Below are 23952 nucleotides of genomic sequence, written 5' to 3'. Positions count from 1 at the left end.
AGTGCTAACAGTGTGCAGTAGAGAAAGTGGCTTTTTAACCCATTGCAAAATTAATGGACTTGCTGTGGGTGTTATACCATATACTTGACTGTATTACGCAGACAAAAAAATTACTACTTCACTTTGGAAAGGGTGAATGAGGTGAAGGAAATTATTCAGAGTGTCAGTTAATTATACCTGAAAATACTGAACACAAATTAGCAGCGATTCAAAACATTCACAGGGATGAAAGGTTAGAGAGTTCATGCTGACAGAATCAAGGTCACGCTTCAGAGCTAGTGCCTGATTTCTGTTTCTGATGGATAATATAGATTGTACTATATATTATATATAGTCTACAAATATAATATATATTATATTGTAGTATATTATATCTAGTAGGCAGGTAACTGATTCCCCTCATTTCTGAACAACCACAGTACACTGTTTTCTAGTACTGGGGATTATTTATCTATTGGGGAACTCATCTGTTTTGCCAACAGAGATCGCATGGTGAAAAATAATTTACCACAACTGTGAGTGACTAGGAAATTGTTAATTATTCCATTGACAATGTTTCCATCCACATTTGCAGCCATTGCACAGAGATGGGACAATGTACGTGTGACGGGATTCTGGGATCACCAACATCCGTAAACACCAGGCCAAAGGCCCCACACTAGATTGATGCATCTGAGGGAGGCTTTGGACACTAGGCGTACATTTGGGATGGGTCCTGCAGCAGACATCCATTGTTTCAGATTTGTTGCATGGAGATACTAGTCCAACCCTGAAGGCCTTCATTATTTTTGGCATAAGTGTGTCTAAAACACTGACAGGGAATTATACAGTACGAGGCATAACATTTTTATAAGATCTTAAATGGATTTCATTTATTTTATGTAAAACTATTTATAAATTCCTCCATTCTTAACAAATGTAGTCTGAAGCACTTTAATGAGATAGAACCTGATAAATCTGTTAAGCTATTTTATTTTACAAGCAGCTGAACTAATACTATAATACAATTTTGCCTTGATTCAAGGAAAAATTGCATGTTCTTTATGAACAAAATTTCTTCATTCTTATCAGCCTTGTTTATCTTTTCCACTTTGGATTTCAGTGACATTCTTCTTGCTGATACAGGCTTTCTCTGCCTATCTAGCTGGTTGTCCTCATATTTGTTTCTCATATCTTCCATGACTTCAATAAGTGCCTGTCTTTCCCAGTAACATTTCCCTTTTGAAAATTTGCCAGTCAATTTGACAAAAAAATCAATCATCTCTCCTGGAGTGTGCCATTGTGCTCATTGCACAGTATATCCTAGTTCTTGAAAAACAATAGGACCATAACATTTTAAGTATAAGGTAGAGTCAATTCACAGTCACTACCTCCATCTAAAATACACTGCGATTATGACATTTCTCAAATGCACACCTCCAATATCTGGAGCAAACTGGCTTTTTGTATGAAGAATTTAAAAATATTGTACCCTAGTATATGACCTGTTGTGGGATTTGAAATGATCTTTCTCTCTGAAGAGTTGCAATCTGATCTTGTGAATTGCTATAGATTTATAGACAGCTGCAGCAAGTAGTTAAGACAAATTATACAAACGTATATCTTGTCCTTTGTGCAGAGGCACTGGAGTTCTGAACAGGGAAGTTTTTCTAATTGCACAGGTTGCTAGTGAGTTTTCCTCACGTTACTTAAAAAAAGGACATAATAGAATTGGAGACAGTGCAAAGGAAATGCATGACATTAATTACTGGGATAGAGACACAAGTGATTACAGATACTGGAATCTGGACCTTGCAGAGGCAAGACTGCGACATTCAGACTTATACCTTCCCTGCTCATGACTCCACTAACACACACCAGGCCACTATTTCCCACACTACTACTGATGTCATTGCTTCAGCAAATCTCCACACCACAGTCTTCAACATGATAGTGTCCCAAACCTGCTCTACCCTGCTTTATTTCTTACTTAAGATATACCTATAATACTTCTCTGGTACATTAATTGTTCCTGCTGGTCTTACCCCACAAAAATTTATCCTTCATACCTGTACTTTAACCTTACTCCTCTTGCCTGCACCCTTCACCCCCACATCCAGGACACCTCTCATGCCCTCAGCTATCAGAATCAGGGTTAATATTACTGGCATATCGCGTGAGTTTTGTTGTTTTGCAGAAGTAGTACATTGTAATATCTAATAATAAAATTACTATAAATTACAATAAGAAATATATTAGACAAAAAAGAGAAAATATTGAGGTAGGGTTCATGAATTCATTGTCCATTCAGAAATCTGATGGCAGAGAGGCAGAAGCTGTTTGTGAAACATTGAGTGTCTGTCTTTAGACTCCTGTACCTCCTCTTTGATGGTAGCAAAGAGTAGAGGGCATGTCCTGGGTGGTGGTGGGTACTTAATGACAGATGCTGCGTTTTTGATGCATCATCTTTTGAAGGTGTTCTTGATGCTGGGTGGGCTAGTGCCCATGATGGAGCTGGCTAGCTTACAACTTTCTAAGCTTTTTCTGATCCTGTGCAGTAGCCCATCTATACCAGGTGGAGATACAACTAGTTAGAATGCTCTCTACAGTATATCTGTAGAAAATTGAGAGTGTCCTTGGTGACATTCCAAGTCTCCTCAAACTCCTAATAAAATATAACCACAGCCGTGCCTTCTTTGTGTTTGTATCAGTATGTTAGTCCCAGAATAGATCTTCAGAGATGTCGACACACGGGTAATTGAAACTGCTCACCCTTTATATTGACAATCCCTTGAGGACTGGTGTGTGTTCCCTCAACTTCCCTTTCCTGAAGTCCACAATAAATTCTTCGGTCTTACTGACACTGAGTGCAATGTTGTTGCTGTGGCACCACTTAACCAGCTGATCTATCTCATTCCTGTGTGCCTCCTCATCACCATCTGAAATTCTGCCAACATTTGTTGTGTCATCAGATTTATAGACAGAATTTGAACTGTGCCCAGCCACACAGTTGCTTCATCTGTCCATCACCCATCTACCCAGGTTTCTGCTCCCTAGATTTACCTTTCTTATCCTGTCTACCAGCTAGCTCCATCTGCCCATCATTCTTTGCTTATCTGTTTCTGCCTGTCACTTACTAGCCTTTAAGTCTACCCCTCCCACACTTAGCTCCATCTACCTTTGCTTCTTCTTCATTTTTCATGTGTCCACCTATTATCTGCCAGCTTCTGTCTCACCCCTCCCTCGCACAATATACTGACTATCATCATTCTACACTCAGTCCTGGTGCAAGGTCTCAGTCCAGAATGTCAGCCATCCTTTTGCCTCCACAGATGCTGCTTGACCTGTTGAGTTCTTCTCACAGTATATTAATTGCTGGGATGAGAGGATAAACGGGTTTGTCTCTATTCTATAGAGTTTAGATGATCTTATTGAAACATGAACAATTTCAAGATGGCATGGCAGGTTTTACGTCCAGATCTTTTCATTAGCGCAGAAGTCTTGAATGAAGCAACAGTGTTGAGAGGCTGGTCATTTTAAACTGAGGTACACATAGGAATTTCTTCTCACAGAGGGCAGTGAACTTTTAGAGTTCTTTATCAGAGTAATGGAGACCAGATCATTTTAAGTTTCTAAACAGGAGTTAGATCGGGAAATTGAGGCTTATTGGGAGCTGGTAGAGATGCGGAAATGAGGAGATGAAATCTGGGCTGATCAGTCATGATTTTATTGAACAGTGGGGCTGGTTAGAGGGGTCAAATATCCTATCCCTGCTGCCAGTTTACGGTGCTCCTGAGTACTGAGCTTTTACAGCACCTTTGACATTTACTTCAGTTCTATCAATACTCAATTTTTGTCTAAAAACAGTGTTTACAATGAACTGAAAGCTATATTATCATTCCAAAAACATTTATATGAAGAGCCAAAATGTCATAATCAAGATATGACCCTGCCAATTGAAACATTGCCCTGAGTATCTATTTGGTTTAGAAATTATTCATTACCTTCACTCTTGCCAAGCTTTCTGGGTCCAATGTTTATTATATTTCTAGAGTAAAATGGCTGTTCCAGTGGAAGTATTTCTACCAGTTAAGCTTGTTTCATTGCGCGTGGTGCCTTTGGAGACCACCCAACATCTGTTTTTGCCTTGTGCAAGTTGGGCTTTTCCTGGCTTTTAAAATTAGTTTTCTTGCACGACTATATTCACAATCTTGTATCCCTGACCAACAAGCCAGTATCTGACTCAAATTGGTTGCCATGGTGATTTGCAATGACAGTTAATGAAATAAGAGTCATTATCTACAATTTTCATCCATTTTGAGATAATGACTCCCCTGTGGCCAGTAGGTTCATACAAAACTACAGATTGTAGCACAGAATTTATCACAAGCCCCATGCGTTTTTAGCCTTCATTCCCATTTATTACACCCTATATTCTGCAGGCATTTATTCATGTTATAGTATTTCATTTGCACTGTGCTCATCTTAGGTTTTGCAATGGCTAAAGAAGCTGGTGCTCACACATAGAAGTATGTGATTGATCGCTTGATGAGCCAAATACATCACAAAGGACAAAGGATCATCTGTCTCTCAAACAGAGATTGATAGGTCTCACAGCACCTAGCAACAGAAAATGCAAGCATTTTTAAAAACCAGAATTCTGATGCAAACATTCAAGCAACGCAACTAGAGAAATCATCTTATATTTATGGAGTTGGATTGATTCATGACTTTGACAGAAGACCTTTGTGTACACCTTAATTATAAATGATTCACCCCTCCCTATTTTTCAGCTGTATCTCTTTCTCTGTAAGCCCTCCAGTAATGAATGGTAACGTTCGGCTTAGCACAATGCTATTCCAGCTCATGGCATTGGAGTTTAGAGATAATTTCCAACGTCATCTGTAAGGAGTCCTTATGTCCTCGACATGGAATGCATGGTTTTCTCTGGGTTCTCCAGGTTCTCCAGATTCCTCCCACAGTTCAAAGATGTATCGGTTAGTAGGCTAATTGGTCATTGTAAAATGTCCCATAACTAGGCTAGGGTTTTACTGGGGGTTGATGGGCGGTGTGGTTTGAAGGGCCGGAAGGGCCTATTCCATGCTGTATTTATAAATAAAATAAGTAAATATTAATCTCAACATATGCCTTGTCAAATCCTCCTATGATCTTACACGTTTGAATAAGGTCACTCGTCATTCTTCTAAACACCGAGGATCATAAGCCTAAAATTATCCTGGCTAGGTTAATGGCAAAAAGGGGAACTCATGGGCCTGAGAGACAGAACAAGTTTTCAAGGGTATAGGGAAATAAGGGGAAGGGAATGGAACTAATGAGTTTGTTTCCTGGGAGCCAGCATTAATTTAATGGTAAAAAATGTGTATGGAACGCTTGCCTTTATCAGTTGATGCATTGAATTGAAGGGCTGGCAAGTTACTTTGCAGCTTTATAAAACACTGGTTAGGCTGTATCGAGAGTATTGCATTCACATCTGGCCATGAGGGCATGTGCTATAAGGAGAAGCTGAATTTCCTTAATATAAATCCCTTTGTGAGTTGAAGCTGTTCCAAGTGCCTTTAAAACCAACAAAATACTATGGAATGTAGGCATCTGCACTCTCATCAAAAGCCAATGTTCGCAATGACTACCAACCACAATTGCAACAGTGATCAAGTTATGTTCTATCGACGAAAATCTGAAAAAAAACTGTTGATTCTGGAAATCTTAAATAAAAAAAAGAAAACATTGTAGTTTGCAGCAGGTTCTGTTTTTGGATAAATAATACGGGTGGGCACATGGCCAAGTGGTTAAGGCATTGGACTAGCGACCTGAAGGTCGTGAGTTCAAGCCCCAGCCGAGGGAACGTATTGTGTCCTTGAGCAAGGCATTTAATCACATAGTGCTCTGCGATGAAACTGGTGCCAAGTTGTATGGGTCCTAATACCCTTCCCTTGGACAACATTGGTGTCGTGGAGAGGGGAGACTTGCAGCATGGGCAACTGCTGGTCTTCCATACAACCTTGCCCAGGCCTGCGCCCTGGAGAGTGAAGACTTTCCAGGCGCAGATCCATGGTCTCGCAAGACTAACGGATGCCTTTACTATGTGATAAATATTAGCCAGGACGGTGGGGAGAATTCTGCTCTTCTACAAAATAGTGTCGTGGAATATTTCACCTCCACTACAGAGGGCAGACTGGACCAGAATTTAGCATCTCCATAACCTGCTGTGTCACCTTCTGCCTGCTTCACTGCTGTGCTGCCTACAAGTCAGAGCTCTGAGCAATTTCACATGCAGATTGTGTGTCAGCAGAGATCTTTAATTTGGTTGAATGCAGAAGCAGGGCTTTGCTGCTTGAGGAGTGGAAGGCAGTATGTAAAATAACCTACCTTGCATCACACCTGATCAGAACCACTCCATCTGTCCCAATCCCCAATGCTGCTGCTGCCTTCTTTATCGAAAAATGGCTCTGTAAGAATCAGCACACAAAGAGAAAAACACATCAAAGGGATCCTAATAATTACAAAGCAGAAAAAACTGAGGTATTTTTGTCCTTTTATTCTTTGCCTTTCATTTCTCAGAAGATACTGATTTTGTACTCAATCTGGGAACATGGCAAACCATTTGGTGCTTTTTCAAGTGGCCATTCTTATATGTAAATCATTTTATTGAATGCCACAATATTATGAAGAGAAAAGATGAAAGCAAAACTTGAATTGAGGTGGTGCCTTCATGACCCCAGAATATGCAAAATATTTAGATCCAATGGAATCATTTTGAAGCACTCACTGTAAAATAGGAAACATGACAGCTAATTTATGCACATCAGACTCTGATAATGATCAGCTCCATTGTTTCTTTGTGATTACTTCATAAATATTGGATATAGCACTGGGTCAACTTCCACACACTACTTCAACAGAATACAAAGGAATCTTGACAGAGGAAATATTATACAAGATATTAAGAGGAATAGATAGAGTGGACAGCCAGTGCCTCTTCCCCAGGGCACCACTGCGCAATACAAGAGGACATAGCTTTAAGGTAAGGGGTGGGAAGTTCAAGGGGGATATTAGAGGAAGGTTTTTTACTCAAGAGAGTGGTTGGTGTGTGGAATGCACTGCCTGAGTCAGTGATGGAGGCAGATACACTAGTGAAATTTAAGAGACAATTAGACAGGTATATGGAGGAATTTAAGGTGGGTGGGAGTTATATGGGAGGCAGGGTTTAAGGGTCGTCACAACACTGTGGGCCGAAGGGCCTGTACTGTGCTGTACTATTCTATGTTCTTTGTTCTATGTTCTATGAGATGGGACAATTTCCATATGGACACCGACCAACTGACCCATCGAATCCATACTCAGTTTTATAAGCAACAAGTCCATTTCCTAGGCTTTGTAATGATAGAGTAAGGCCAATTTAGTATTTAATCCAAATCTATTCAAATAATCTCAATTTAAATTTGTCCAGTGTTACTTAAACTCATAGAACAGAAATAGAAAATTCTGGAAGTGCTGATCAGGTCAGATAGCACTGTGAAAAAAAATTACAGTTAATGCTTTGGGTCAAAGAAATGTTAATGGAACAGAAAAAGTGAAAATAGAAACAGGCTATTTGAGGTTAAAGAGAGGGGTAAGAGTGTGGAGAACTGAGAAAATGTCTGTGGTATGATGGAGCTTGTCCACGTTGATGCAAGATGAGAGAGAGGGAAATATGTTTATAAGCTCATGAGATGCTGTTGTGTTTGGAAGAGTGTTAAAACGGGAGATGAGTAAGAATAATAGAAACCAAACACAATGCCAGAATTGTGAAGTGCAGAACACAGCAGCTTTTGAAAATCAGAAAATTAAGTGTACGTTGGAATTTGCCAACAGAATAGGCACTGTATCTGGACTGAGAAAAACTGTGTTGATGTTACAGGTAGAGCTGGTCTATTCTGGCACAAACAGGAAAAGCTGCTGATCTGAAATTGTTGAACTTGCATTGTACAGAGGTCTGCAGCATATCAAGACAGATGGTGAGGTGTTTACCCCGAGTTTCACTATAATAGTATTTGAGAAAAGGTCAGGGTGGGGGTGGAATGGAGAAATGCAGGCTTAGTGTTTTCTTAGCCAACCGGTTCTGATTTCTTTCTACATCCTTCATTTGTCTCCCTCTATTTACACTCCTCCAAATAAATCAGACATGAGTTAGAAACATTTATCAACGACTGTTAGATGGTACCAGCAGCACTTATGTCACTTCGACAGACTTGGCTCCTATCCTGTCAAAGGCATTCCCTGTGTTCTTTCCATTATCTCACTCTGTATAATTTAAATCACTTGCTTTCTCATTTTACCAGCTCTGACAAAAGGTGTTACTACTATAAGCTATATGTTTTTTTTTCTTTCCAGACTTGGAAGATACTTGTCTAACCTGATAAGTATCTCCACAGGATTTTCTGCCTTTCCTTAAAATAACAGACAGGAGATCCTGCAGATGCTGAAAATCCAGAGCAACATACACAAAATACTGGAGGAACTCAAAAGACAATTAGTACCTATGGAGATGAATAACTGTCAATATTTTGTGATGAGGCAATTCATCATGTTCTGATGAAGGTCTTGGACTGAATGTTGACTGTTTATTCCTCACCATAGATGCTGCCTCACCTGTTAAGTTCCTCCAGCATTTTGTGTAAGTTAGAACAGAGTTTCCCAAACTGGGACCCCTTGCTTAATGGTATTGGTCCATGGCATAAGAAAGGTTGGGAACGCTTGGCTTAGAATAATAGGGCCTTTATGCTATTAAGAAGGAAGCACATCATGTTATTGATTGCACACTGGATAGTTAGCTTCAAATTTACAGTGCTATTCTGGATTTGGTCAAGAACTCTCAACCTTCTTATCCAGAGACTTCAGTGTTGACAGATGATATGTAGAAACCGAATTGTTTCAGCACATTTGTACCTGCAATCAGTAGAATTCAAATATGTACCAAGTTCTTTATCGTCATCTAGAATTTTTTCCTTGTACAGTGTGATCTGTAATAACTTAGCAGCAGATATATTACAGATCTGACATCAAAGTAAAAAAGTTTCACCAAAAAAGAAACCTCAGTTAATATTCACTTCTGACCCATTGTATGAAGAAAGCAGTAACTTAAAATTAATTCCTGCCTTGATAAGCAGTGTAAATGATATTTCTGATGGTGAAGAGCAATCAATTAGTAGTATTATTCTTTATTGGGAACTTGATCACCTATTCAATAATATATGATTTTGGTATTAAAGTAAACAATTATAATAACTCTAGAAGTGCTTGCTATTTATCCAGTCATAGGGCAAAATATTAATGTTTATTAGACGAGTTACAACTGGAGGGCAGATATCTTTGTGGGCAGAGTTGCCAATGCTGTCAAGGAGGGCTTAAACTGAGTTGCCATTTGGGTGAAATCCTAAGTAGAAGTGAGACAAAGTAGTATTGGAAAGGACAGCAAAAATGGCAAGATAGCAAGGAGCATAGCAAAGAGCGAGGAATGTTGCTTTGATTAAATTGTATTTACTTTAATGCGAGAGGCAGCGCGGATGAACTGAGGGCATAGATAAGTATGTGGGATGGGTTACTACATGCATTGCAAAAACGTGGTTAAGAGAAAGGCAGGAATGGTAGCTTGATGTTGTGGGACATCAAAGATTCAGCTGAGACGGGTGAAGGGAAGAGAGGAGAAAGAGTTGCTTTTCTGATTAAAGCAGTTATTGGAGATGATTTTTAATGAAGGAATATCTGGTGAGGGTTATGGGGGCACTGAGAAATAAGAAGGGAATGATCACCATGTTGGGATTGCACATTGGGCCACCAAGTAATCTTCAGAAATTAGTGGCACACGTGCAGGGAGGTTGGGGAGAGTTGTAGGAATAATAGGGTTATCACCATAAGAGATTTTAACTTTCCTAACATTGACTGGGAATGCCATAGTGATAGATGTCTTGATAAGGTGAAATTTATTCCACGTGTTCAGGAAAAGTTCCTCAAACTGTATATAGGGGTCCTACATTGCATAAATTTCATGTGTTCGAACAGAGCATAGATTGATCTACTCCTGGGAAGTAAGGAAGGGCAAGTGACTGAGATCATGGGTTGGGAGCACCTTGGGACCGTTGACCATAGTTCTGTTAGTTTTGAAATTGTTATAGAAAGGAACAGGTTTGAGTTCTGAATTTGGGAAAGGAAAGTTTTGACAGTATTAGACAGAAACTGGCAAAGTTTAATTGGACTGGTTTGCTTGTAACTAAAGAGATCTCTGGTAAGTGCGAGGCTTTGAGATAGCAAGAGTTCAAGGGCTGCATGTTCCTGTTAAAGCAAAAGGCAAAGCGGCTGGGAGTTGGAAATCCTGGATGTCAAGGAATATTGTAACTCCAGTCAAGAAAAAGAAAGTTTGGATCAGGCATAGACAACTTGGATTAAGTGAATCCAATATATGGAAAATGTTGGAGGATATGCAAGAAGAAAATTAAGAGACAAAGAGGAGGCATGAGAGGTGTGTTTGGAAGAGAAAATTAAGGAGAATCTCAAGAGATTTTGAAAGTATATTAAGGAGAAAATATTGAATAGGAAGAAGCCACAGCCCTTCAAAGACCAAGATGGAAATCTAAGTGTGAAGCCACCAGAGAAGGGCAGAATTCTAAATGATTATTTCTCCTCTGAATTTTTTACCATGGAGAAAGAGGTGAAGTGTTGGGAACTTGGCAATGTTAATGGAGATACTTTATGAGTAATGTATATTATAGGAGAGGATGTGCTGAATGTGTTAATATGTATGAAGGCAGGCAAATCTCCATGTCTGGATGAGGGATATCAAAGAACACTAAGGGTAGCTAGAGAAGAAACAGCAGGAACACTTGCTGAGATATTGCAATATTGCCATCCTCCTGCAAAATGCAGGACGATGAAAGTATAGCAAAATGTTATGCCTTCATTTAAGAAGGGCTGTAAGGATATACCTGGTTATTATAGACTCATTAGCTTAACACCCATGGTAGCTAAGATGCTGGGAATTATTCTGAGAGATAAGATATACCTACATTTGGAAAGGCAGGTTGATTAGGGATAGCCTGCACAGTTTTGTGCATAGGATCTTGTCTTAAGGATTTCATTGAGATTTTTGATGAGTTAACCAAGAAAGTTGATGAGGGCAGGGTGTTAGACGTAGTTGATATGGACAACAGTAAGGCTTTCGTTAAGATCTCGCATGGTTGGCTGCTCTGTTAGGTTAGAACACATGGTATCCAAGGAGAGTGAGGAAACTGGCTGCAAAATTAGCTGGATGGTAGGAAACAGAAGGTGAACAGAGAAGGATGCTTCTCAGACTGGAGGTTTGTGACTAGTGCTGCACCCCAGGGTTTGGTGCTATGCCCATTGTTATTTGTCATCTGTGTTAATAAACTGGATGAGCATCTACGAGGACTAATTAATAAATTTACAGAATACACTAAAATCGGTAGTGCAATAGATAGAGACGAGGGGTATGGGATCGTGATCAGCTGGGCGGATGGACTGTGGAATGGCAAATGGAATTTAATTCAGATTACTGGGAAGTGCTATATTTTGGAAGGATAAATCAAAGTAAGATTCTTACATGAAATGGAAGGGCCTTGATTACTGTTGTGGAACAGAGAGACCTTAGATACAGATGCACAGTTTTGTTAAAGTGGAGCCGTAGGTAGATAGGGTAGTGAAGAAGCACTTGGCATGTTTGCCTTAATCAATCAGGGCATTGATTGCAGAAGCTGGAAGGTTATATTGTGATTGTACAAGGCATTGGGGAAGCTACAGTTGCAGTATTGCGTTGATTTTGGTCATCCTATTATACGAAGGATGTGATTAAAATGGAAAGAGTGCAAAAGTGATTTACAAGGATATTGCCAGGGATTGAGTAATGGGTGGGGTGTTAGGTAGGCTAGGTCTTTACTCTTTTGTGCATGGGAGACTGAGAGGTGATTTCATACAGGTATATAAAATCATGAGAAGCATAGATAGGTTTAGCATCTTTTTCCCCCAGAGTCGGGGAATCAAAAACCAGAAGACATAGTTTTAAGGTTAGTGGTGAAAGGTTTGATAAGAACTTGAGCAGCAATTTTTTAAATAGATTACCATAGATATAAAGAACCAGCTGCCAGAGGAAATGGCTGAGGCTGGTACATTAGATATGTTTAAGTAATATGGGGACAGGTAGATGGATGACAACAATTTGAAGGGCTGGGAAATGGGATTAGCTTGAATATACTGTACATCTTGGTTGGGATGGAGAAGTATGGGCCAAAATGCTTTTTTTCTGTGTGGTATAATTCTGACTCGATGATAGTGGGCTTTGATATGATATTGTTTTAGTGCTACAACAACATCCAGGATCAGTACAGCAGCTTTACTGTAGAAATTAGAAGACAAGCTGGTAATGGATAGACACCATATAGATACTTAGATGGATATTAGATTATTGTCCAAATGTTTATTAATGTTAAATTAACCGGAAACATTAAAAATGATAAATTGGGATAAACACAAGAGATACTGCAAATGTTGAAAATCCAGAGTAACACACAAAATATTGTTGTCACTCAGCAGGTTAGGCATTATCTATATAGATGAATAATTAGTCAATGTTTTGGTCTGAAATGCTTCATCAGTTTGTGTGTTGCTCTAAAATGGGATGCAATTCTTCCTTAAAAGGTCTTGACTATATATGCACAATCACTATCTATACAATGTTTCAACAAGAATAAGAAAAATGAAATTCATACGTGTTCTGATGTGAAGGCAATTAGTTTCGGAAGGGCAGCCATTCCTTTTTCTTTAACTTCAGGAAACAGCTTGTATCGTGCAATTAGCAAGGCATACATGTTTGATATTGCTCCACCTAAATCAGAAAATGAGACACATTCAGCTTTTACTATGATGTGGAAGAATGCTAATCCTTATCTGACATGTTGAACCAATAAGTAACTCCCTTTAACAGAAAATATCAGCTGCCGTTTGATTGGACTTTGCTTGAATTCTGTTTCTGCTACTTTGTTCTATTATAATCCTTATCGTAAATGTTTCGATAAAGTGGCATGGTTTTCTGGACCTATCAATTTCAAATAATATTATCACAAGAGTATTGCTGACATTCATAAAATATACAGATGACACATTAATAATTCTATGCAGCCAACCTCTTGAATTGTCATTTTTAAGATTTATATTCTCCTGAAAATCAAACTGCTCACGCTGGAATTCTGAAATGAAAGCAAAAAAATGTTGTAAACACTCGGCAGATTCGGGCAGCATCTGTGGAAAGGACAACGCAGTCAATATTTCAGGCCCAAGATACTTCATTAGAATTGAGAAAGGGAGAAAACAAAGTTAATTTTCATTAGCAAAAATAGATGATTAGAATAAAAGAAATAAAAGGGTGAGATTTAGTTAACTGCTTCTCTTTCCACAGATACTGCCTGGAGTGCAAAGTGTTTCCAGTATTTTCTGCTTTAAATATATATAACACTGGACAACAAATTTTTTTCGAAAGTGTTGCTTCCTCAGAATTTTTTTTCTGTTTATGATAGACCACTTGAAGCTGAATACAAATGTAACTGAAGACTTCTTGTATCATGAAGGAACTTGCAGAAACAAGAAATTAACTTCTATTCAATATAATACATTTAATTGCATAATGGTGCTGACGCTTTACAATAGTTCAACTAAACTTAAGGTGTTTTGTTGATGATTTTCATTTGCACTCAGTGGTTGAGGCTTCTCACTTAAGCATCCAACAATAATCAGCCAGCATTGATGGATTCCAGTTGCCTGATACAATTTCCCTATGACTGCAATGTCCCAGTGAAAGCTTTCACCAAGCTCGTCACTGACAGCAGGGATTTGCAGGGATGAAGTTTAAATGGGAATGCAGAAAATTAATCTTTAGTGTCATGTTGCACTTCATGGTCTTGCATGCTTGAAGCATGTTGTCAACCAACTGCACGTAGCTTGGTGCTCTGTAGTTGCCAAAGAACTTTTCAACAACATTTTTGAATACCTCCACGCTTTCTCCAGTTCCACTACAAGTACTTTGAATTACTTGTGATTGGTGACCTGTTTGATTTGTGGATCAACAAAAATGCCTTCCTTAATCTTGGCATCAGTTATTTTGACTTGAATCATGAATTGAAATAACAAATACAGGTGATTTGAAAAAAAATGGTGCACGATAGGGAAATTTCATGGTGATTTTCATGATCAGCAGCCAAAAATCCATAAGATGCACCCAAAAGTATTCAGGAAGGGAAATTTTTGTTGTCCAGTGTAATCAGCTGATAGATTGCAGCTCTTGCTCTGTAGCAAGTTTCATTCTCTATGTTTTATTTTCCATTTAACCCTCCACTTGACATTGATAGTAAAAGAAAAAAAACTGTGAGAAATAAAGTTGGTGGTGTTGTGGATAGTCTGGAGGGTTATCAGAGGCTACAGTGGGACAGTGATAGGATGCAGAACTGGGCTGAGAAGTGGCTGATGGACTTCAACCCAGATAAGTGTGAAATGATTCATTTCCGTAGGTCAAATATGAAGATAGAATATAGCATTAATGTGGAGGATCAGCAGGATCTTGGGGTCGTGTCCATTGGATACTCAAACTTGCTGCACAGGTTGACAGTGCTGTTACGAAGGTGTATGGTGTGATAGCCTTCATCAACCATGGGATTGAGTTCAAGAGCCGTGAGATAATGTTAAAAATATATTAGATCTTAGTTAGACCCCACTTGGAGTATTGTGTTCCGTTTTAGTCAACTCCCTACAGGAAGGATGTGGATACTATAGAAAGAGTGCAGAGGAGATTTACAAGGGTGTTGCCCGGATTGGAAAGCATGCCTTATGAGAACAGGTTGAGTGAACTTGGCCTTTCTTCCTTGGGGAGATGGAGGACGAGAGGTGACCTGATAGAGGTGTATATTGAGTGTGTGGAGATTCAGAAGCTTTTTCCCTGGGCTGAAATGGTTGACACAAAGGGGCATAGTTTTAAGGTGCTTGAAAGTAAGTACAAAGGGGATGCCAGAGGTAAGTTTTCACACGGAGTGGTGGGCGTGTGGAATGTACTGCCAGCAACGGTGGTAGAGGTGGATACAATAGGGTCTTTTAAGAGACTCTTAGGTAGGTACATGGAGCTTAGAAGAATAGAGGGCTATGCGGTAGGGAAATTCTGGGCAGTTTCTAGAGTAGGTTACATGGTCGACACAACATTGTGGGCCAATGGGCCTGTAGTGTGCTATTGATTTCTATGTTCTATGTTCTATGAAATTAATGACCAATTAAAAGCAATCGTGCAAAGTTCTAAGGGAACAAGGGAGGCAGGTATGACTCCTGATCTCAGTTGCTAACTCTAGCTGCTCTTCTGAAGTTTGCCTGACTGCCATCAACGCTCTTACAGGAGAAACTGCTATGAGTTTGAGGCTGCTGCATTTACATTGTCCTGAAAGTCACAGGGGAAAAAATGGGCCTCACAATTCAGCTCACCTGATTAAGGTTGATCAATATTGGGCATCCTAGCTCAGAATAAGATCGACAGAAATTGCTGGAAGTTCTCAGTAACTCACACAGCATCAGTGGAAAGGAAAAAAAAGTTAATTTTACGGCTATTTAACTTTTTCTGTCTTAATTTCAGAATCCTAGTATCTGTAGTTTTTTGGTTTTCTCTTAGTAGCAAAGTAAGTTTGTGTGGTTTGAGTGAGGGGCTATGTGGAAGGTGGTCTTGATTGAGAGGAAGGGATGTGACAGTTTACCAAGACACCTGAGGCTTGAATTATTTTAGCGAGAATTAGAAAACGTATGTTCCTTAATTCCCAGTACAAAAAATTCCAAAAATTAAACTCACTTCAGATTAGTTTTGTCATTAAGGCCTCTGACTGATTGGTGGGTGCAGGGTACATATGTAAAATGGTCTGATCTAAACTGGTACTCAGGTTCCTAGAATCCTAAATTACATATTAAAATGGGCTACTGGTTGGCGCAGTAGCATAGCGGTTAGCGTTACACTGTTACAATACCAGCGAACCAGATTCAGTTCCTGTCCTGTCTGTAAGGAGTTTTAAGCCATAACAACGTGTGTTTTTTCGGGGTGCTCCAGTTTCTTCCCACATCTCAAAGATATATGTGTTAGGGTCAGTAAGTTGTGGGCATGCTATGGTGGCATAGAGGAATGGCAACAATTGTGGACACTCTGAGCATATCCATGGACTGTGTAACATTTTTGGATTAGGACCTAAGGAGAGCTCACTGGTAGGTACCTACAGTGGTAATATAATATTGTCAGTCCATTTTAATTCCTTCACAGCCTCATTACTTCCAGTTGTAGCAAGTTAAAAGTTTCCCTGTTTAAGTCTACAAGTGTACCATGATCTAACAAAGGTTCAGCTGCTGGATTTTCACTCAAAACATGTCACATTCAATTGGCATCAAAGTTGCTGGTGAACGCAGCAGGCCAGGCAGCATGTCTAGGAAGAGGTACAGTCGACGTTTTGGAAGGGAGGGAGCGATCCCTGCGGAAAGCTGGGGGGGGAGGGAAAGATGGACTTAGTGGTGGCCCATCCCTCCCCACTGATATCCATTCATCCCCCCCATCCCTCCCCACTGATCTCCATTCTATACCTCTTGCCCATCCTCTGGGTTTTTCCCCCCTCCCCCTTGTCTTTCTCCCCGGATCTCCTGTCCCATGATCCTCTCATATCCCCTTTGCCAATCACCTGTCCAGATCTTGGCTCCATCCCTCCCTCTCCTGTCTTCTCCTATCATTTTTGATCTCCCCCTCCCCCTCCCACTTTCAACTCCCTTACTCACTCTTCCTTCAGTTAGTCCTGACGAAGGGTCTCGGCCTGAAACGTCGACTGCACCTCTTCCTACAGATGCTGCCTGGCCTGCTGTGTTCACCAGCAACCTTGATGTGTGTTGCTTGAATTTCCAGCACCTGCAGAATTCCTCGTGTTCACATTCAATTGGGTCAGCTGTCTGCTTTCAAAATAGTTATTGACCTTCCAAGGTGATAGGAGAAACCAGACGATGCACTGAAAAGCCTGAGAAAATCTGTGGTCAACTAACTATTGCAATCCATCCCCGAATAATCTCTTCCAATTTATGAAGAGTTATCCAGCTTCAGTCAGGAAGTAACAGTTTACAGCAACTTCCTGAATCTTGGCAGCATTCCCATACAGTTTTTCAGAAATAAATGGGAACCTCTTGAAAAAGTCTTCTTGCGCAAATATATCCCGGGTTGAAAATTAGTATACAACAATGAATAAGTCCAATAACACAACAAAGCAACCAGTTAACTCTTAAATTATGCTAACAAAAACAGAAATCCTGGAAAAACGCAGCTATTCAAGCAGCATCCACGGAAAGAGAAAACAAGTTAATATTTTGGACTGAGAAGCCTTATGCTGAACCATTAACTTAGAGTGGTTTTGCAAAGCGAAGAATTTGCATCATTTTGTTCTGCAAATTAAGTTCACCTAGAAACCTGCAGTTATTAAACAAATAGTCGAGCACAATTCTTGATAGCCACTGAACCAAAATAATCCAGAAAATAATGGATGAGATTTTTTTTGCCTGTCATGAAATATGTTATAACCATAGATCTATTTAATGAGCATTTAACCAGAATTAATTCAGTAAGGAGCTCAAGTATAAAGGCAGAGCATCTTAGAAACAAATTACTTTGATTTTAATTGTTGAGCAAATCAGCGTGAACTGCTTGTTCAAATAACGGACGTGCAGGAGATGATAAAATTGTATTTGTGAGCTTGAGACCTATATGTCTTAGTGGATTGTAATTTCCAGGCAGAGAAATTAGCTCTGTGTTCAAGAACACAATACTGGAAAATTGTTAATATATTAGTAAATGAAAGAAAACCTTGCAGCTTTTCTCTGTACTATTCTTCAATACTTACACCTCTCCCTAGGCTCTGCCCCATCTAACCTATATAAAGTAAGACAACTGGGATTTCAGATGAAATAACCAAAATATTTTTGCATTCTGATTTCAGATATAACCTCATTGATCATAGATTCATGTTCAATCACATTCATGCTATATATTTGGTTTGATAGTTTATTACATATTCCATATTATAACACTATGGGAGGCATAGATAGGTCTCAGGCTTGTTCCAAGAGTCGAGGAGTCTGAAATATACTGTAGATACTGTATTTGTTCTGAGTGTTTCAACTAGCAAGGAATGGTTGAAAACTTGGTGAAAATCAACTCTGGAAAGATGTGATGGATATGTTGTACACTTATCCCAGTCAATGGGTAAGAAAAATGAAAGGGATATGTCTTCCTTCTCATCCTTAGATAGTGCCTTAGGACTGAGGATGACACTGAGTGGGAGCAGCAGGCTATTCCAAGGCTGTTGCAAGTGGTGTCCAACAGAGTGAGTGGAGAGTAGAGTTGGGATACAGTCTCTGTAGTGTAGAATTGTAGCCCATTCATCATGTTGACTATGATGCCTGCCTACACTAATCCTATTTTCCTGCATGTGGCCTATATACCTTCAGTACTTTCCTAACCATGTACCTTTCCAAATGCTTTTTAAACACTGCCATTGGATCTGCCTCTACCACTTCATCCAGCTGCTTGCTCCATATACCCATCACCATCTGTGAGAGAAAGTTGTCCCTCAGATTGGCTTTAAATATGTTCATTCTGACTATGTCCTTTATGTTTCAGACTCCCCTACTCTTGGAACAATTCTATGACCCATCTATGCTTCCCATAATGTTATAAATATTTATTTGGTTCTCGGCCTCTTGTATTCCAGTGAGAACAATGCCAGCCTATTCAAATTCTCCTTGTGGCCACTCCAGGCAACACCCTGGTGAACCTCCTCTGCACTTTTACTAGTGTTATAATCCTTTCCATGAGTGGGAAGACCAGAACTGCACAGAATATTCTAGTGTGGCCTATTTGAACAGATGAAACATGATGTCCCTCCTCTTATATTCAATACTCTAGCCTATGAAGGCAAGCAAGTAAACACATTCTTCTGCAGTCTATCCACTTGCATCATCAGTTTCAAGGAGCTATGAACTAGTATCCAAGGTCCCCCTCCATATCAATGCTCCCTGCTGCTTACCATGCATTTCCAGCCGGCATTAGACAAGCTAAGTTGCATTTCCTCACGCTTGTCTGGGTTAAATTCCACCGCTTGTACCTCTTCCAAATTTCCAGCTGACTTATGCCCATCTGTACTCTTAGGCAATTATCAACATCTCCACCAATCTTAGGTGTTTTTTTTAAATTTAGAGATACAGTGCAGAACAGTCCCTTGTGGCCCAATGAGCCATACCATCCAGCAACACACCTATTTAACCCGAGCCTAATCACAAGAGAGTTTACAAAGACCAACTACCCTACTAACTGGCACCTGCTTGGACTGTGGGAGGAAGATGGAGCACCCAGAGGAAACCCATGCAGTCACTGGGAGAATGTACAAACTCCTCACAGAGATCACTGGAACTGAACTCTGATCTTTGATGCCCCCAGCTGTATTAGCATCCGCTTCACTTTCAGATAACCGCTGAGCTGTCTCTCCTTTGAGACAAAGTGGAGCTTCCAGTTCAGGAACAGGTCATGTTTGGGGTTAATTAGCTCTTGATCTCCTGGTCAGTCTCATCAATCCAGGCCTGGTTTTACTTGCTGAAGCGAGAAGTCTTTTACAGGGGCCAATTATTTCAGACTTCAGAACAGCCCATAAACTGTACTGACTCGAGTTCCGATGGAATGGTGGTTAACTAGAAGCATTGTCCATGAAGGCTAGGCTTTGTGATGTCGTTGATGTTATAGCAATAGTTGTGATGTGTGCTGGCAATATCGGAACCCAAATACGGAGGAAAGACAAACTCCGAAGTAGAGATGGCAATGAGAGTTTATTCATAATACTTTCAAAAGGACATCGGTGGCTCGGCTAAGCAACGCAGTGAGAAGTAACAGTCTCAAAACTAGGACCCTGTGATTAGCACTAATTGGGCATCGGTTAAATAATACAAGTAACACAGAATCCCTCAGCCGATCTAAGTAAACTTAAAAGCTTATACAGAAAGTACCAGGAAACCGCATTACAAAGAGCTCGAGAAAAACACAAGGAGCTCTGAACGATTAATGACTCCCATTAAACAACAATTAACTAATTCAGATGCTCTAAAACCTCAGAGTCCAATGCTCTCCAGCGTCCAGCAAAGGCCCGAAGAGCTCATTACAGAAGTGCTCTGTTGATGCTGATGAAGTTGATGGAGATAATAGAACACATCATTCTGTGGCTGGTCCAGCAGCTGCCGTTATGCAGTACGCAAGGTTCAAGCTCAAGTTTATGGTCCTCAGACTATGCATACCATATATACAGCAAATGAAAGGGCAATCCTCAGGACCACGCTGCACCCATAAAACATACTGCACACACGGCACATAAAACAAAGTATAACCACAAATAAGTTATTAAAATATAATTCAAAATGCATGTAATGTGCAGCACAGGCAAACAATAAACAATACAGTAAACAGTAGACATCTCGCTGTCCTTGTGACGAGACATTGGTGATAGCAGGGTATTCATTAGTCTCACAGCCTAGGGAAGCAGCTGTTACTCAGTCTGGCAGTCCTAGTCCTGATGCTCCTGTACCTCCTTCCTGACGTTAGTGGGTCAAACAGATTGGGGAATGGCTGGTACGGATCTTCAAATATGCTTCAGGCCTTTCGTCTGCAATGCTCCCAGTAAATGTTGCAAATAGGGGCAAGGGAGATCACAGTAACCCTGTCAGCAGTTGTTACTAATCTCTGTAGGAGTTGATCCACTTGACCTGAAACAGGAGTGTGTGGGCCATGGCAGTCAAAGCTCAAACTGGGCACGGCACCTGATGATGATGATGATGTAGGTTTTGCAGTCTGATGCCTTTCAGCTTCTGCACCACACAATGATGCAGCTAGACAAAACACTCTCGATGGCAGTCCTGGAGAAAGTTGTTAGAATGGGGGCAGGGAGACTTCCCCGCTTCAATCTCCTAAGAAAAACGTAGATGCTGCCGTGCCTTCTTTACTAAAAGGAGATGTTATGGGTCTAGGTTACATCAGCTGTTATGTGCACACCAAGGAACTTTGTGCTCTTTACTCTCTCCATGCAGAATCATTGATGTGCAATGCAAAGTGGTCAACCTGCAACTTCCTGAAGTCCACAATCATCTGTTCTGTTTTGTTTTGTCCACGTTGACACTCAGAGTGCTGTTTTCTTGCCATTTTACAAGCCTCGCTACCTCCTCTCTGTATGCTGACTCACAAATGTTGTTGATGAGGTCAAACACTGTCCTATCATCAGTGAAGTTGATGACGCGGTTTGAGCTGGATTTAGAAGTGCAGTTGTGAATCAGCAATGTGAAGAGCAGTGGGCTGAGCACACAGCCCTGGGGGGCACCAGTGCTCAGCGCGATGGAGCTTTAGATGCTGCTGTCAAATCAAACTGACTGGGGTCTTTCCATCAAGAAGTCCAAGATTATGTCCTGACATGAGTGACATGCAGAAATCTTCTTCATTCCTTGTGCAATTAATGATATACCCTAGCATGTCATAATACTTGAAGTGCCATCTTGCACTTGTCTCTCTGATGTAGCAGGGTGCTTCTTATAACGAGGCCATGCTCCAAGCATTTGGTCAACAGAAAGACACCGGTTAAGTGAGTCTTTTCTACTTAACCTTTGCCTTGGGTTGTATCCCCTTTCCTCAAGTCACCTGCAGGGATCAGTTAGTCTCCATTTGAGATGTGGACTGAGGTTTTATCAAGGTTGCAGTTAAACTTCTCCTTAGCCTCATCCAAAGCTAAAGGACGTGGTGTATACACTGAAGACCATGGTGTGTGGATTCAGTGGTGGGATGAGCTAAAGTATCTCACAACATTCACTAATACTGTGGGTTTAGTCATTGAGTTGTCAGACAAGCCAATTCATAATGGTTCCATCACTTTACCCCTCAGAAGACAATGTACCCACTACCTTATTCAAAAACCCCACCTATTATTGCTCATTTTCTACACCTCCAGCCCAAGAGTTGAATTTTGCTCTCCTCTTCCTGACAGGACTACATTATTTGCATCACCACAAATCGTTTCACTCTCCTTGACCTGATTTCGACATGGAGCAGTCTAAAAAAAGTACAAGGTGATATTTCTAAGTGTCAATAATGGTGCCAATACCTTTAGGGTGTAATTTGGAATTATGTAAGAAAAATCTCACCATTGAACAGTAGGACAGCTGCAGTGAGACAGGGAATATTATTTTTAACTGCCTTATAAAAATTAATTAATCACTGTCAGCCCTTCCATTATCTACAATGCTGCTGGTCCCTCAACAACTGGGTGAAGTAAATGGTTGCTCGATCTACAGACAGCATCACTACATGAATGACAGATGAAAAAACTTTCCAAATAACGATACAGATATTGCACAGACTCCTCTCAGTGGTGTTGCAGAGTGTTATGATCCAATGTCGAATCTGATAGCAAGATGGAAACCTGGAAAAAAGATGAATTCGGAGACTTGTTCCAGTTTGGCTTCAAATTACTCTCAATAAAGTGAAGCTGAACGTTAATAGAAATTGGGTCATGTGTGGGAATTTCTTCATAAAATGTTAAAAAAAAACAGGTCTGCAGATTGTTGGCTATTTTGATAAGTAACTTATTGCTTTGGGACCAGTGACTACTATTCTATTAGTTGTAAAATTATTATGGGAAATTATAGGGCTGGTCCACAAGTTAAAGCCCTAAATTGGGGCAAGGCTAATTTTGATGGCATTAGACAGGAACTAGCTAGGGTTGATTGTGTCAGGCTGATAACAGGTGAAGAGATTTCTGGCAAGCAGGAGGCTTTTAAAAGTGAGATACAGAGAGTTTAGGGGCAGGGCTCTACTTTGTTTGAAGTTTCAGGAGATTTGGTCTGTCACCAAAGACTTACAGATTTCTTTAGATGTATATTAGCAAACACTCAGAGGCTTGTAGACCCAGCCAGGTTCATCCCGGGCACAACCTTCCACGCCAAAAAGGATATCTTCAAGAGGCAGTGCCTAAAGAAGGCAGATTCCAACACTAAGGATCTCAACTATCCAGGACCTGCTCTCTTCTCGTTACTGCCATCGAGGAGGAAGTATAGGAGTCGGAAGACCCACACTCAGTGATTCAGAAACAGTTTCTCTCCTTCTGCCATCAGATTTCTGAACAGTCCATTAACCCATGGACAACACTTTGTTATTCCTTTCTTTTTAACTATTTATTCTGTAATTTGCAGCAATTTAGTGTCTTTGGACTATACCAATGCTACAAAACAACATGTTCCATATCGTCAGTCAGTAACAATGAATCTGATTCAGAATTCATTACACAATCATTAATGCTCAATTGCCTAAAACTGATCGTGAATTGGCAGCAATCAATGCATGATTTGTTATATCATTATACACTTGATTTGAGTCATTCCTTTGAAGTCAGAGGTTGAATTTTCTATTTAGATACAAATACTTATGCAACGTTTGAACAACTTGCTTGTAAAGAGAACTTTTTAGAAGCCAGAGAACACATATTGGGTTCTATTTCCTTTGGTTCAGACCCTTCCCACCTACATCCATGACCCTTCCCATACCCTCGATCTCCTCAGTAACTTTCAATTCCCTGGCCCTGACTGCCTCATCTTCTATCCCCATCAAGAATGCTCAAAGTTCTTCACTCCTCTCCTGACAAAAGAACCAACCAATCCCCCTCTACCACCATCCTCCTCCATCTGGCATAACTGGTCACCATCCTCAAACGGTTTTTCTTTGGCTCCTCCTACTTTCTCCAAACTTGAGGGGTATTCATGGACACTCACATGGTCCCTAGCAAAGCCTGTCACTTCATTGGCTACGTGGAACAGTCTATGTTCGAAGCCTTCTCCAGATATAGT

At 40.3% G+C, this 23952-nt stretch overlaps 1 protein-coding gene across 1 annotated transcript in view; it reads right to left on the bottom strand.

Annotated features, from left to right (window-relative positions):
* gad2 (glutamate decarboxylase 2) overlaps positions 1–23952 on the bottom strand; it is a 101217-nt gene that overhangs the window by 19889 nt on the left and 57376 nt on the right. The window contains exons 7-8 of the mRNA XM_072254430.1: positions 12756–12871; positions 6367–6446 (exon numbers count right to left, since the gene is read on the bottom strand). Of these exons, the coding sequence (XP_072110531.1) occupies positions 6367–6446; positions 12756–12871 (196 nt within the window). The remainder of the gene's footprint in view (positions 1–6366; positions 6447–12755; positions 12872–23952) is intronic.

The sequence above is a fragment of the Mobula birostris genome, chromosome 3 (genome assembly GCF_030028105.1).
Source record: "Mobula birostris isolate sMobBir1 chromosome 3, sMobBir1.hap1, whole genome shotgun sequence".
NCBI classification, from domain to species: Eukaryota; Metazoa; Chordata; class Chondrichthyes; order Myliobatiformes; family Myliobatidae; genus Mobula; species Mobula birostris.
This window is presented reverse-complemented; position numbering and strand designations above follow the sequence as displayed.